Here is a 17,277-nt window from a genome sequence, read left to right on the forward strand (position 1 = left end):
TTTAAAATTTGATTGTTAAAAACGTGATAGGATTATATACGATTACATCGGGTATACAGAACAGACACAAACCATTCGGTCCAGCTAACCCATGCTAGTGGTTAAGCCCCACTCGAGCCTCCTCCTATCTTTCCTCATCTAAATTTACCACCATAACCACCTTCTCCCCAATGTGGTGATCTAGTTTCCCCTCAAATGCATGGTTAAAAACCGAGGAATTCCTCAGTTTTTCTGCACAGCAGAATTAGGTTTCTTTTGATAGATAGTTGCTCTATGCCATTGCTCACAAACATAGGAACAGGAATAAACCATTCAGCCCGCTGAGCCTACTTTACCATTCAATATAATCATGACACTTCAATGCCTCTTACCCACATTATTCCCCATACCCCTTTACGTTATTGTTAATCAGAAATCTCTGTTTTAAACAGACTCCCCCTCTGGGTGAGAGGATCCCAAAGATTCACCACCCTCTGTGTTGATCACTCCTAATCTCAGCCTAAGTGGCATCTCCCTATTTTCAAATCGTGCCTCCTGGTTCGACTCTCCAACTAAGGGAAACATCTTACCCTGCCTGTTCCCTGTTTTGTAGGTTTCAAAGTGAACACCTCTCATTCTTCGAAAATTTGGAGAATGCAGGCCGTTTTCCCAATCTCCCTTTCGTAAGACACTCCCTCCAGCCCCAGAAGAAGTCTGGTGAACCTTTGTTGCACTCCCACTATGGCAATAATATCCTTTCAGAGGTAAGGGGGCAACAAGGCGGCACAGTGGTAAGCACTGCTGCCTCACAGCAGCAGGGACCCGGGTTCGATTCCGGCCTCGGGTGACTGTCTGTGTGGTGTTTGCACTTTCTCCCCTTGTCTCCGTGTCCTCCAGGTGCTCTGGTTTCCTCAACAGTCCAAAGATGTGCAGGTTAGGCAGATTGGCTGTGCTAAATGGTCCCTTAGTGTCCAGGGATGTACAGGTTAGGTTATGGGGTCAGGGCGGGTGAGTGGGCCTAGGTAGGGTGTTCTTTCAGAGGGCCGGTGCAGACTTGATGGGTCGAATGGCCTCCTTTTGCACTGCGGTTCTAAGGGGACCAAAATTGCACATAGTACTCCCAATGTGGACTAACCAAGCTTCGATACAATTGAAGAAAAACCTCACTACTCGCAAAACAAAAATAACTGAATATCTCCTATCCTATAACTGTCTCCCTGTTCATTTCTCTCTTTAATTCTTCAAATGAGCTTTTCAGCATATTAGTAATCAATGGATAATAAGCTTTAACTTTGAATATGATCCCTCATATTTAGATGTGCCAGTTTCACAAGGGTGATGTGAGAAATGCAAGATTATACCTGTCAGAAAATGATAAACAAGTAGGGCCTGTTTTCTCGTGAAAATAAAAAAACTCCTTTTTAAATTATGAAATATATTAACAGAGTACGCACAGAGTGTTTCCATATGTGGAAAAGAGAAAATCTAGAGGTTACTCTTGTAAAATAGCCAGCAAAAACCAAAGTAGGGAATTCACAAAAAACCTATTTAACCAGACAGTGGTTGTCTGACCATCAGTTTGAGGTTGACATCTAGTCGGGGTTGTGAGTTTCTGCCATGTGTGTCTTCATTCGATTGAACCCAACCCGCAGATCTCTGGGCACATGGGGCAGGAGGTCTCAAGAGATAGTGGGATTCAGAGTGCAGAGTTTACCACCTTTTCTGTTGCTGCTTTGCCTCATCATTAAGGCACTGATACTCAAAGCATGGGTGGGGGAAATGTGGAACTTGCTACCACAGGAGTGGTTGAGATGAATAGGACAGATGCGTTTAAGGGGAAGCTCGATAAGGGAATAGACGGTTATGCTGATAGAGTTAGATCAGGAAAGATGGGAGGAGGTTCCAGTTGATATGGACTGGTTGGCTCAAATGCCATGTTTCTCTGCTGTATACTCTATGTAGTGCTCTGTAAAACCCCTTTTAAACTAAGAATCTAATAATCTTTATTATTGTCACAAGTAGGCTTACATTAACGCTGCAATGAAGTTACTGTGAAAAGCCCCTAATCGCCACACTCCGGCACATGTTCGGGTACACTGAGGGAGAATTCAGAATGTCCAATTCACCTAACAGCACATCTTTTGGGACTTATGGGAGGAAACCGGAGCACTCGGAGGAAACCCACGCAGACACGGGGAGAACATGCAGACTCTGCACAGACAGTGACCCAAACCGGGAATCGAACCTGGGACCCTGGCGCTGTGAAGCAACAATGCTAACCACTGTGCTGCCGTGCTGCCCCTATATGGTTAGATGCATATTAAGATCAGAAGATCAAAGTCAAAGATACTCTCCGATGGTGATGTATTTAATCACTTGCAAGGAATGCAGAGTTACACGAAATGTGTTGAAAAGTGAAAACATCAGCAGCTCCCATGTCCTGTTTGAAAATGCTCCAATCAGTTATAGAACTAGCTCTGTCTGCAATGACTTCATAGAATTTACAGTGCAGAAGGAGGCCATTCAGCCCATCGAGTCTGCACCGGCTCTTGGAAAGAGCACCCTACCCAAGGTCAACACCTCCACCCTATCCCCCATAACCCAGTAACCCCACCCAACACTAAGGGCAATTTTGGACACTAAGGGCAATTTATCATGGCCAATCCACCTAAGCTGCACATCTTTGGACTGTGGGAGGAAACCAGAGCACCCGGAGAAAACCCACGCACACACGGGGAGGATGTGCAGACTCCGCACAGACAGTGACCCAAGCCGGAATCGAACCTGGGACCCTGGAGCTGTGAAGCAATTGTGCTATCCACAATGCTACCGTACTGCCGTGCTGCCGTGACTTCTTGAAACCTTGAGAATGTGTTCATTCTGCTGAGGTTGGATGCTGAAAAGCCACTTCACAAGTCACCGCCTCATTTCCCCTGGCACTAATTCTGATCCCAGTTAATTGTATAAATTAAGGTTAAACATTTACAGGTGGGAGGAGATACTGATCAGACTTCCGTCCTGGGGTCATTTATTTTGTTCATTTGACTTCTTCAAAAGAGTATAAAGTGATATGGATTGACAGCGGTGATGAATAGTAGTGTTATTTTGCAATGTCTCACTGTGAATAAATCTAAAACTGAATGAGATTGACTTCTGGTCGCGTCCTTCAATTGCCTGTCAGAAGTTTAAGAATCTCCTGTCATCTTAAAGTTCAGATCACAGTGATGGCTATAACATTGAAGTTTTCACATCAAATGCAACGGAACCTGGATGTTCACAACCCAACTTCATTATAAACCAAACTTGTAGAAGAATTTTATCCATCAGTAACATATCTGCCAGTCATTTCTAGGCTCTTACATACGAGACAAGGTCATTGTTGTATTTTTTGGCACAAGTAATTTACAAATTAATAGTGCAGTATCACTGAAATGTGTCAAAATGTAAAATCCTTGTATGATCTCCTCAGTTCAAACACATTTGTTGAGTCTCTGTTCATATTTATCTATTTTGGAATATCTTTTGCAAACTTATGCAATTGAAGAATATGACAGACTTCAAGAGAAACCATGGTGGAAGTAAAATATGAATGCTATTTCACATTCATGATAAATCACAACAGTTCTTGTTGCATCAAATGGAAAACATTATGAGACTTTTAATGACAGTGCTAATAGCAGTTCAAATAACAGAAAATCTAAGACCGCCATGTAGCTGCACGGAGCTGGAGATACATTTAATCCACAATCCAACAAAACAATACAACCAAATTGTTAAAGTTACTTTTATTGGCATTCAAAATTATTATGGGAAAATATCAGAAAATATACTAGCATATTTAAATATTGCAACAAAAACTACATCCAAAATAATTTATGGGTAGCACATCCCAAATTTCAACAACCTTAATTCTCTTTCAACTGACAGTTTATCATCAGCAATTTGACATTTCAAATGTGTCCTCTTTGCAACAGAAAGGCCACAGACAAATGTCATGGCTATTACTTTGAACGGTTACAATTCTGACAGCAAATACTTAGTACAACTAAGGTTTTAAAATGTCACGTTTCACTGCATGTTCTTAAAGGTTAACTTTTTATTTTGAATATTCACAAAAATGCGAAGTTCAGTGCCATGAACCCGCACGTAAGGACTTTACAACACACAAGGATGTAGCATGCTGTGACACACAGTGTTGGGTATTGTTTTGCACTAATGACAAAAAAATACACAGGAATACTGGAATACGTAGGCCTTTCGGCCCTTTCGGCCTGCTCATGATCCCTAATCTCCATCTCTCACTTCCTAACCTTTTCCTTGCTCATGTCAATAAGTTGCCCATAATTCCACACAATTTCATTTTTGCTGACAGCCACTTATGTGGAACGTCAATGACTGCCTTCTGGCAGTCCATATAAATAGCATCTATGGACACATTCTTATCCACGATGCTAGTTAGATTTTCAAAAAAATGTACATGGCTCATTAGACATAACTTACCTTTTGCAAATCCACGTGGACTCTCCCTGATTAGTTTACACTTGTTCAAGTTCTCAAACACTCTGCTCTTTATAACAAATTTGAGTAACTTCCCACAGCAGATGTTAGTCAAATAGATCTATACTTCTCTGGTTTCTCACCGTCACCCTTCCTAATTAATCCATTGACATTGGCAATTTTCTAATCCAAAGGAGCACTTCTTGATTCACAGAACTGTTTGAAACAGAAAGAGGCCATTCGGCCCATCATGTCTGTCCTAGCTCCCCAATTGAGCATTATGACTAAATGCCATTCTCCTACCTTTTGCCCATATCCCTGCACATTGTTCTATTCAACTAATCTTCAAGGCCTTCTTGGATGCCTCGATTAAGCCCGCCACCACCACACCAATATATTCCAGATCCAAACCACTCTTTCTCACATCACATTTGCAAATCACTTTGCAAATCAGAGGTTATGGAAGATCATGACTGAGGGATTTGCAATTTCCACACCTCTACTTTCAACAGGGTGGGAAAGGAACAGACTGGACCTAACCTGTCCACACCCGCACAGCCAGTTGTGGGGACAGGCTGTAATTAGCCTTGTAAAGTAAAATGGGAAAGATGTCATTTGAAATATGAAGGTCTGATAAAACCCGAAGGAATATGAGAAAAAGCAAGCAAAAATCTCACAAAGGGTTAACAGCATTCAGAAAAGAGGGTTTGAAATGCAGACAGCTCTAAAACAGCTTATGCTGTAATCTGATACCTTTCTTTCAAGTTAGAGAAATTCTAGCAAATTAAGTTTTTAGTTACATAAAGTGTTCCACTCTTTTATAGAAGTTAATTAGTTTAGCAAACAATTGATTAGAATTGCCAGAATCTGAAGTGAATTAATGAAATAATGTGCATTTGTGAATAATAGAAATTTATGTCATCAGTTAAAAGTGGAAGTCTGGAGGTAATGGTTAAGTCCACTAAGGCATAAATTAACACCAAGCAGGAATCAGTTTAAACATGACGAGAACCGGATGTATCACTCCTCTAAGATTTGACAAGCATCAAAGCATTTTTACCAATGCTTATCATTGAAACATCCTCTTGGATTGGATTGGATTTGTTTATTGTCACGTGTACCAAGGTACAGTGAAAAGTATTTTTCTGCGAGCAGCTCAACAGATCATTAAGTACATGGGATGAAAAGGGAATAAAAGAAAATACATAATAGGCAGTAATAATGTTAGTTTTAGAATTAATTTTTAAAAGATTAGAACGAGTATAAGTTAAGTAAAAAGTGGATCTGTTGGGGAGAGCTCTCAGAGAGTCACCTCGCTCAGGCGCCATCTTGGAATCTTTCTTGTTAGACACGATGGAAACTAGATGAATACAATGGACAAACAAAATTACATAAATGAGCAGAAGATATTACTTAAAGATAATAAAATGTAACCAGCATGGCTGTGAGAAGGGTAATAAATATCCTGAAGCGCTAACAACCATCATCACTTCCAGCTCTCAGAGCTGCGCCGGTAGATGGGAAGGACTGAATGCAGGAGCCGAACAGGGGATCGAAGTTACTCAGAACACCCACAGATAAGAAGAGAGATTGTCAAGGGGGCCACGAAGATCCGAACAACTGGAACGGAAATTCCAGAAGCAAGATTTTTTTTAACTTGTTGTAAAGACAGTGATGTTATCTTTTGAAGTAAAATAAAGTAAGTTAAAAATTTATTCTAACCTGAAATAGTGGTTATTGTGAAATTGTCAAAATCTACTTTACTATACCTCAGCAAGGCGGGACCCAGGATCGAAGCTACCGAGTGGTAAGTAAATAAAAGCTTCTTTGTAGATATAGGTTATGCCGGGAATAACTTGAAATATTAGTTTGACCTGAATAGCACCTACTTAAGTCTGCAAAGGAGTCAAGGAGTGAAAATCCTTGTACACCATTTAGAAAATCTTTTTGGCCCTTTTTGATTTCGGGGGAGATTTCTAATAAAAGTGGTGATTTAAATTCAGCCTTGAAGAAGGTTGCCCGCCATTTCAGGGGGAGATGGTGAGTGAGGTCAAAGTATTCAGTCTGAATGAAAACACCTCTGGCCTCAAACTCCAAATTTGATTGTTCCAAACCCACATTCATCGAATGTTTGTCCAAATTTTTTTTTTAAATTAAAATATAATCGTTAGTGTAAACAAGACTGTGTTTAATTTGGAGTGCATTTTCATTGTTTTGTCATTTATTTTCTTTGGATTTATTCTCCCATTGGGGTTTAGAAAAGATTGCAAAATATTACACATAAAATCAACACTAAAACAGTCATATTATGTTAACAAAATGTTGTCCATCTTTCATTACATTATTTTTCTTTGCGGCCTAATCTTCTCTGTGGGCAATTGTCCCAAAAAATTACCAAGCGTCATTTCGGCGAGAAAACCGGCGAGAATCTGGCCGGCTGGGGAGATTCCCAGTATTTCCAGACCATGATCCTCTTTCTAGTATTCCCAGGGTCACCTCCAATGCTGATAAATCAATGTTCCAACTAATACTATAAATTGCTGGTCCACCACAAGCAAAAGCAAATAAGATCTGCTAGTGTTCAACCTAATAATGTAAACGCCTTGGTAAAAGGCAGAAAGATTCAAGAGCTTTGTCAATGGGGCAATCAGTTCCATAACTAACAATCTAGCTCTGTAGATCTCGGGGATCAAAAACATGGGAAAAGTAATTACCTGTTTTGTTAACCTACAAACATGGACAAGACATCATCTGACCACTGTGGTTAGCCATCAACTGCATTTCCATGTACCAACAGTATGTCAATTTGTGATTAATCCTTGTGTCACTCACAAGGCCAGCATTTGCTGCCCATCCCTAATTGCCCATTCCTCATGAACTGAGTGGTTTGCTAGGCCAATTGAGATTTTAAAACTGAATTTAAATTCCTTCAGCTGCCAGAATGGGATTCAAGCCCATGTTCACAGAGCGTTGGGGCGCGGTAGCACAGTGGTTAGCACTGCTATCCGGGTTAAATTCTAGCTTTGGGTCACCGTCTGTGTGGAGTTTGCACGTTCTCCCCATGTCTGCGTGGGTTTCCTCCCAAAATCCAAAGATGCGCAGGTGAGGTGGATTGGACATGCTAAATTGTCCCTTTGTGTCCAACAGGTTAGGTGGGGTTATTGGGTTATAGGGATAGGGTGAGGGCAAGGGCCTAGGTAAGGTGCTCTTTCAAAGGGTTGGTGCAGACTTGATGGGCCGAATGGCCTCCTCCTGCATTGTAATGATTCTATGATTAGCCTGGGCCATTGGATTACTAGTTCAATAACAGGACCACAAATGCCACCATCACCCCAATCCGTTCCACCTATATCTATGTTTTTAGATATTATTCTGCTTTACAGAAGCTGTTTACAAGTTGAAATGTTTTAAGAACATAAGAACTAGGAGCAGGAGTAGGCCATCTGGCCCCTCGAGCCTGCTCCACCATTCAATGAGATCATGGCTGATCTTTTGTGGACTCAGCTCCACTTTCCGGCCCGAACACCTTTACCCTTAATCCCTTTATTCTTCAAAAAACTATCTATCTTTATCTTAAAAACATTTAATGAAGGAGCCTCTACTGCTTCACTGGGCAAGGAATTCCATAGATTCACAACCCTTTGGGTGAAGAAGTTCCTCCTAAACTCAGTCCTAAATCTACTTCCCCTTATTTTGAGGCTATGCCCCCTAGTTCTGCTTTCACCCGCCAGTGGAAACAACCTGCCCGCATCTATCCTATCTATTCCCTTCATAATCTTATATCATAGAATCATAGAATTTACAGTGCAGAAGGAGGCCATTCGGCCCATCGAGTCTGCACCGGCTCTTGGAAAGAGCACCCTACCCAAGGTCAACACCGCCACCCTATCCCCATAACCCAGTAACCCCACCCAACACTAAGGGCAATTTTGGACACTAAGGGCAATTTATCATGGCCAATCCACCTAACCTGCACATCTTTGGACTGTGGGAGGAAACCGGAGCACCCGGAGGAAACCCACGCACACACGGGGAGGATGTGCAGACTCCGCACAGACAGTGACCCAAGCTGGAATCGAACCTGGGACCCTGGAGCTGTGAAGCAATTGTGCTATCCACAAGGCTACCGTGCTGCCCCTGTTTCTATATGTTTTTATATGTTTCTATAAGATCCCCCCTCATCCTTCTAAATTCCAACGAGTACAGTCCCAGTCTACTCAACCTCTCCTCGTAATCCAACCCCTTCAGCTCTGGGATTAACCTAGTGAATCTCCTCTGCACACCCTCCAGTGCCAGTACGTCCTTTCTCAAGTAAGGAGACCAAAACTGAACACAATACTCCAGGTGTGGCCTCACTAACACCTTATACAATTGCAGCATAACCTCCCTAGTCTTAAACTCCATCCCTCTAGCAATGAAGGATAAAATTCCATTTGCCTTCTTAATCACCTGTTGCACCTGTAAACCAACTTTTTGCGACTCATGCACTAGCACACCCAGGTCTCTCTGCACAGCAGCATGTTTTAATATTTTATCATTTAAATAATAATCCCATTTGCTGTTATTCCTACCAAAATGGATAATCTCACATTTGTCAACATTGTATTCCATCTGCCAGAACCTAGCCCATTCACTTAGCCTATCCAAATCCCTCTGCAGACTTCCAGTATCCTCTGCACTTTTTGCTTCACCACTTATCTTGGTGTCGTCTGCAAACTTGGACACATTGCCCTTGGTCCCCAACTCCAAATCATCTATGTAAATTGTGAACAGTTGTGGGCCCAACACTGATCCCTGAGGGACACCACTAGCTACTGATTGCCAACCAGAGAAACACCCATTAATCCCCACTCTTTGCTTTCTATTAATTAACCAATCCTCTATCCATGCTACTACTTTCCCCTTAATGCCATGCATCTTTATCTTATGCAACAACCTTTTGTGTGGCACCTTGTCAAAGGCTTTCTGGAAATCCAGATGTACCACATCCATTGGCTCCCCGTTATCTACCGCACTGTTAATCTCCTCAAAAAATTCCACTAAATTAGTTAAGAACGACCTGCCCTTTATGAATCCATGCTGTGTCTGCCCAATGGGACAATTTCCATCCAGATGCCTCGCTATTTCTTCCTTGATGATAGATTCCAGCATCTTCCCTACTACCGAAGTTAGGCTCACTGGCCTATAATTACCCGCTTTCTGCCTACCTCCTTTTTTAAACAGTGGTGTCACGTTTGCTAATTTCCAATCCGCCGGGACCACCCCAGAGTCTAGTGAATTTTGGTAAATTATCACTAGTGCATTTGCAATTTCCCTAGCCATCTCTTTTAGCACTCTGGGATGCATTCCATCAGGTCCAGGAGACTTGTCTACCTTTAGCCCCATTAGCTTGCCCATCACTACCTCCTTGGTGATAACAATCCTCTCAAGGTCCTCACCTGTCATAGCCTCATTTCCATCAGTCACTGGCATGTTATTTGTGTCTTCCACTGTGAAGACCGACCCAAAAAACCTGTTCAGTTCCTCAGCCATTTCCTCATCTCCCATTATTAAATCTCCCTTCTCATCCTCTAAAGGACCAATATTTACCTTGGACACTCTTTTTTGTTTTATGTATTTGTAGAAACTTTTACTATCTGTTTTTATATTCTGAGCAGGTTTACTCTCATAATCTATCTTACTCTTCTTTATAGCTTTTTTAGTAGCTTTCTGTTGCCCCCTAAAGATTTCCCAGTCCTCTAGTCTCCCACTGATCTTTGCTACTTTGTACGTTTTTTCCTTCAATTTGATACTCTCCCTTATTTCCTTAGATATCCACGGTCGATTTTCCCTCTTTTTACCGTCCTTCCTTTTTGTTGGTATAAACCTTTGCTGAGCACTGTGAAAAATCACTTGGAAGGTTCTCCACTGGTCCTCCCTTTTGGGGGAGATGTACAAATATTTCTCTTAAATAAGCTTTGCCTTATCAATTGCATTCACAGTGACAGTTGAGAAAGTGATTGACAACCTGAACCCAGGCTATCAACAGTACTATGTGAAACAGCACAGAGAAACACGAGTTAAGTTCAAAGATTCTCTTTGCAAAATAAAAGCAGTGTCAACTTTAGCTTTAGAAGTATCTTGCAAAAACAGCATTCCAACTTTAAACACTCACTTTTCAGAAACATGCCTGCCCTCCTCATTCTCTTTACTTTGATATATGTGGTCTCCATCCACATCTTCATCATCATCGTCATCATCATCATCAATGCTTTTCATGTCTAGCCTTTTGTGATTAGAATCGCCATTTAGGCAAACATCCACAGTTTTCAAGATACTGCTGTTTAATTCTTTTTCATTGGAATCTGCTTTTCTGCTCAAATCTGGACTAAATGAAGCTAATACCATGGAAGTATCGATGGCAGAAGAAACAGCTGAAGATCTTTCTGAATTTTCCTCAGAGCTTTCTCTTGTTAAATCTGAACTTTTCACTTGCTCTACAGAGTCTTGCTCCTCCTCCTCATTGTCACCATCGAATGAGATGATATTTGGCACCATTTTCTTTTTCTTTTTTTCTCTTTTATTTTTTCCATCTGTCAATGAAAAAAGGAAAAATTAACTGGCATGTTTCACAGTCCAAGGAAGAAATACTGGACATGGCTACAGTCTAGCACCATAATACATGCTGTGATTAATTAGTTTATCACTGATGGTACTTTTTTTTAACTCCACTAATATCTCAGGAACTCTTAGTAAAAATTGGATAAAAATTTTGGGATAGTAAGTATAAACTTTTCACTACAACACAGAATCATGCTTAGATGAATTCAAAAAAACTGAAAAAATGAGCGACATGACTGAAACTGTGCATCAGCTTAAGTAAAAATCCATCCACTCACAGAAATAAAATTGCAGGACCATTTTCTGACCTAGACACTAGCTAGAGCTGGTACCCCAATTTAATACATCGCTCTTCATATGTTCTTTAAACATTAAATTTAAAATTCTATTTGGAAAGAGTAAGAGTTCTGTTTCCTGCAGCTGCCAAAGGATCAAAAGTACAAAAGAATCAATTGTACAAAAGCCAGGCTTCCAAGAGAAATAATAACAGAAGTTCTGACCGTCATTTTTGAATCTACTCTGGCTACAGGTGTGGTTCTGGAGCACTGGGAGCAATGTTGTGCCATTGTTGTGGTAGAAAAGACGAGATAGTCAGTCAGCCTACCCTTGATGATAGGCAAAGTATTGGAAGACATTCTGACAGTATAAATTGTAGAAGGGCACAGGTTAATCAAGGATAGCCAAAAGCATTGATTATTTGTTACAGGAAGGTCATGTCTTGACAAATAGACGGTAGTTTTTGAGGAGATAACAAGAAAGATCATTAAGGGTAGAAATTCGATGTATTCTGAATGGATTTGAGCAAAGTTTTGAAAAAGTCTCACGTGTCAACTTGGCACAAAACTAAACATTTGTGGGGGTTAAGGAAAAGTGGCAAGTTGTGTTAATGCTTGATGAATTGTGTCAATTGTGCCAATACCTGGGTGAGAAATATAATCTTTTGTCCCAAAGCAAACCACACCCCACCCTCCCACATACACATACAGGGTCATCTGTCATTTGTTCTTCAGTTTGCTTTTACTAAGCTCTGACCTTTGCTCTCCTATTAACACATTCTACTATCTTACCTTTATAATAATCTTTCTAATAATAATCTTTATTGTCGCAAGTAGGCTTACATTAACACTGCAATGAAGTTACTGTGAAAAGTCACCACATTCTGGCGCCTGTTCGGGTACACAGAGGGAGAATTCAGAATGTCCAATTCACCTAACAAGCACGTCTTTCGGGGCTTGTGGGAGGAAACCGGAGCACCCAGAGGAAACCCACGCAGACATGGGGAGAATGTGCAGACTCCGCACAGACAGTGACCCAAGCTGTGAATCGAACCCGGGACCCTGGTGCTATGAAGCAACAGTGCTAACCACTGTGCTACCTTGTGCTACTTTCTGCACCTTCTATATTCCTTCACACTGCCATTAACACTTCCTTTGTCTTGTGCCCTAAACATCTTTACGCAATGTTTCCTAGCTCACACCTTTCACTGACCGACTACTTTGCTTCACCTGCTCCACACCCTCTGAAACAGAATGACATCCATCACATTTCTCCTTCTCTTTAGTTCTGAAGAGTCATGTGGACTTGAAAGGTTAACTGTTCTCTCTCCACATATGCTACCAGACCGACTGACTTTTTCCAGCATTTCTGATTTTATTATTATAATAAAGAGAATCTACAGGGACACCGAGCTAGTTAGTAGTTAGGAGGCAGAGGTGACTGATGGTGCACCTGGTGAATAAAGTTACAATCAAGGGGGAAAAAATGTGAATGTTTTGTTCTCCACCATCTGGCTTAGATCCAGTTAACAGGTTGGACCCAAAATTGACTCAGTGCTAGGAAGCAAAGGGTCAATAAACAGGACTAGAAGGTGTGACTGGAAGGCTGTTTCCAATGGGGTTCTGCAGAGCTCAGTACTGGGTCCCTTGCTGCTCATGATATATATCAATAATCTAGTGAAAAACATAAGGGGCATAATTAAGAAGTTTGAAGTTGGTATGAGAATAGGGAGTGTGGTTGATAGTCAGGGGAAAATATCAATAGACTGGTGAAGTGGACAGAAAAGTTGCAAATGGAATTAAATCGGCAGAAGTGCAATTTGGGAGGCAAGCAAGGCAAACAAATTCAGAATAAATAGTAGGACACTGATTAGTGTGGAGGAACAATTGTGAAGATAGCAGGACAGATAGATAAGGTGGTTAAGGAAGTATATGGGATACTTTCCATTACTAGCTGAGGCATGGATTATAAAAGCAGGTTAAGTTAAACACCAGCTAGATCACAGCTAGAGTACTATGTTACTATGTTCAGTTCTGGTCACTACATTAAAGGAAGGATGTTACTGTACTGATGTGAGAGAATAGGCACAGAAGAGCTTCACAAAAATGTTGACAGGAATGGAGATTTTTGCCATGAGGCAAAATTAGATAGGCTGGCATTGCTTTGTTTGGAACTGAGAAGGATGAGGGGAGATTTAATTGAAGTGTATAAAATTATTTGGAGTTCAGATAGTGGCTAGAATTTCCCTTAGCAGATAGATCAAGAACCAGGGGCATGGATTAAAAATACTGGCCAAAAGGATTGGAAGGGAGTTGAGGGGTAATTCTTTTCATCCAGCGGGTGGTGCTCACTGCTTGAGAAGTGTCATGTGATTGTCCCTTTAAGAAAGGTTTTGTCTCATCACATGGCTTCAGTGATGTCATTGTGTGGGTGGAGCTGAGCTGTGGCTGTGAGTTTTACTTTTGTTTTCAGATTTGGCTGCGGAGGACTCAGACAGAGATCAGAAGTGTTTTGGCCTATCTCTCTCCATTTTCATTTAAATATCTGTTCCAGTAAAACACCCATTGAGTATTGTTACCTGCTTTGGTAACTTAAAAGATATGGTTTGCTTTCCGGAAGAGTTTAAACCTGCTGGTGAGACGGGGTCAGAATCTCAGGAAAAGCCAGTCATATTCAAGTGAGAATGCAGAGTGCTGGGCTTTTGGTTTATGGGATTTTGTTTTTGAATTGGAACAGTTAAGGGGGAATTAATTAAGTGTTATACATAGATTACTGTAGCTGTTGGATGTCTTTATTTTTGTAATTGATAAAAATTCTTGCGGTGTGTTTATATAAATGTTAACTCAGTTCTTAGAATAAAGCTTATTTTGACTAAAGTGCCGGGGAAGACTGTTGAGTAACACCTGAAGGGAAGACTCTAGTGCTCATCCTAGCCAAATTCAACATAAAAGGTTTTAGGTCAGGTGAACTCCATAATACACTTTGGAGTTTCTAAACCCTGGCCCTGGCCCAGAACAGAAGGAAATAGAGGCAGTAACCCTCATCACACTTAAAAATACTTGGATGTGCACTCGATGTGCCATAACCTAGAGAGCTTCCGACCAAGAGCTGGAAGGTCAGGTTAGGCTGGATAATATTATTTTGGTTGGCACAAGCACAATAAGCTCAATTGCCCTCCTTCTTTGCCATTAATATTTCCATGTTAACCTATCACTTTACAAACCTTACTTAAGATAAAAGAAAGCCTGTCCTTCCCTCACCATAACCTCTAATTCCAAGTTACGTTTAGGGTGCAATCACTAGATTTATCTTTTCTTCTTTGAAGTCTTGATTGTTCCATCAGTGTTGTTTTTAAGAGATTCATTTATTTTTCCTTTCCTTACTTCCCATAGAGTTATTTTATAATGCTTATGTTGCAACATACCAAGGAAGTTTCTTCCCCAATCATCTGAGCACCTGACCAAGTGATAGTTTGCCGTGGTCCTGGCCTGGATGGTGGCCTCAGCCACAACATTCAAGGTCAGCAAAACGTCCAGACCTTTCTTTCTAAGCCCAACACAAACATCAGTCCGACTCATCAACATTTTAAAAAATCCTCCCCCTAACTCCAAATCTTCTAAACTGTAAAAGATTTAAAAGTACTTTCACATCTGTTATTTGAGAAAGTGTTACCCAAGCAGTGTAGACTCACAGAAGAATGGTTAAAACAGCAATGTACATCAGGCACACTAATTTATACATAACTGCTCCACAAGTGTACAAGAATGAAGTAGCTATGCTGATAGACTAGGAATCTAGAGAGCATGGTCAAATCCCATCAGGGCAGTTATAAAATTTTCAGTCAGTTTAAAGTCTATGTAAAGCAGGTATTCCTGAGTGCTAACTGTATTTGAAAGTGGATTGAGAGCTGAGTAATTTTCTTTTATTGTTGTGGGAATAAAGATAGCAGTTAAGGGTCATTATGCCACTTATTGATTAGCATTGTTGAGGTTCGATTCCTGGCTTGGGTCACTGTCTGTGCGGAGCCTGCACGTTCTCCCCGTGTCTGCGTGGGTTCCTTCCGGGTGTTCCGGTTTCCTCACACAAGTCCCGAAAGACATGCTGTTAGGTAAATTGGACATTCTGAATTCTCCCTCAGTGTACCGAACAAGCTCCGCGATGTGGTGTCTAGGGGCCTTTCACAGTAACATCAGTGCAGTGTTAATGTAAGCCTACTTACATAGAACATAGAACAATACAGCGCAGTACAGGCCCTTCGGCCCACGATGGTGCACCGAAACAAAAGCCATCTAACCTACACTATGCCATTATCATCCATATGTTTATCCAATAAACTTTTAAATGCCCTCAATGTTGGCGAGTTCACTACTGTAGCAGGTAGGGCATTCCACGGCCTCACTACTCTTTGCGTAAAGAACCTACCTCTGACCTCTGTCCTATATCTATTACCCCTCAGTTTAAGGTTATGTCCCCTCGTGCCAGCCATTTCCATCCGAGGGAGAAGGCTCTCACTGTCCACCCTATCCAACCCCCTGATCATTTTGTATACCTCTATTAAGTCTCCTCTTAACCTTCTTCTCTCCAACGAAAACAACCTCAAGTCCATCAGCCTTTCCTCATAAGATTTTCCCTCCATACCAGGCAACATCCTGGTAAATCTCCTCTGCACCCGCTCCAAAGCCTCCACGTCCTTCCTATAATGCGGTGACCAGAACTGTACGCAATACTCCAAATGCGGCCGTACCAGAGTTCTGTACAGCTGCAACATGACCTCCTGACTCCGGAACTCAATCCCTCTACCAATAAAGGCCAACACTCCATAGGCCTTCTTCACAACCCTATCAACCTGGGTGGCAACTTTCAGGGATCTATGTACATGGACACCTAGATCCCTCTGCTCATCCACACTTTCAAGAACTTTACCATTAGCCAAATATTCCGCATTCCTGTTATTCCTTCCAAAGTGAATCACCTCACACTTCTCTACATTAAACTCCATTTGCCACCTCTCAGCCCAGCTCTGCAGCTTATCTATATCCCTCTGTAACCTGCTACATCCTTCCACACTATCGACAACACCACCGACTTTAGTATCGTCTGCAAATTTACTCACCCACCCTTCTGCGCCTTCCTCTAGGTCATTGATAAAAATGACAAACAGCAACGGCCCCAGAACAGATCCTTGTGGTACTCCACTTGTGACTGTACTCCATTCTGAACATTTCCCATCAACCACCACCCTCTGTCTTCTTTCAGCTAGCCAATTTCTGATCCACATCTCTAAATCACCCTCAATCCCCAGCCTCCGTATTTTCTGCAATAGCCTACCGTGGGGAACCTTATCAAACGCTTTGCTGAAATCCATATACACCACATCAACTGCTCTACCCTCATCTACCTGTTCAGTCACCTTCTCAAAGAACGCAATAAGGTTTGTGAGGCATGACCTACCCTTCACAAAGCCATGCTGGCTATCCCTGATCATATTATTCCTATCTAGATGATTATAAATCTTGTCTCTTATAATCCCCTCCAAGACTTTACCCACTACAGACGTGAGGCTCACCAGTCTATAGTTGCCGGGGTTGTCTCTGCTCCCCTTTATGAACAAAGGGACCACATTTGCTGTCCTCCAGTCCTCTGGCACTATTCCTGTAGCCAATGATGACATAAAAATCAAAGCCAAAGGTCCAGCAATCTCTTCCCTGGCCTCCCAGAGAATCCTAGGATAAATCCCATCAGGTCCCGGGGACTTATCTATTTTAAGCCTGTCCAGAATTGCCAACACCTCTTCCCTACGTACCTCAATGCCATCTATTCTATTAGCCTGGGGCTCAGCATTCTCCTCCACAACATTATCTTTTTCCTGAGTGAATACTGACGAAAAATATTCATTTAGTATCTCGCCTATCTCTTCAGACTCCA

The 17,277-nt window shown here is 41.6% G+C and overlaps 1 protein-coding gene across 3 annotated transcripts in view; it reads right to left on the reverse strand.

Moving 5' to 3' along the window:
* Positions 1-17,277, reverse strand: part of snx29 (sorting nexin 29) — a 621,367-nt gene that overhangs the window by 523,235 nt on the left and 80,855 nt on the right. For all 3 annotated transcript variants that reach the window (XM_072481809.1, XM_072481808.1, XM_072481810.1), the window contains one exon: positions 10,631-11,048. In XM_072481809.1, the coding sequence (XP_072337910.1) occupies positions 10,631-11,048 (418 nt within the window). The remainder of the gene's footprint in view (positions 1-10,630; positions 11,049-17,277) is intronic.

This window comes from Scyliorhinus torazame, chromosome 17, assembly GCF_047496885.1.
Source record: "Scyliorhinus torazame isolate Kashiwa2021f chromosome 17, sScyTor2.1, whole genome shotgun sequence".
In the NCBI taxonomy this organism is placed as follows: domain Eukaryota; kingdom Metazoa; phylum Chordata; class Chondrichthyes; order Carcharhiniformes; family Scyliorhinidae; genus Scyliorhinus; species Scyliorhinus torazame.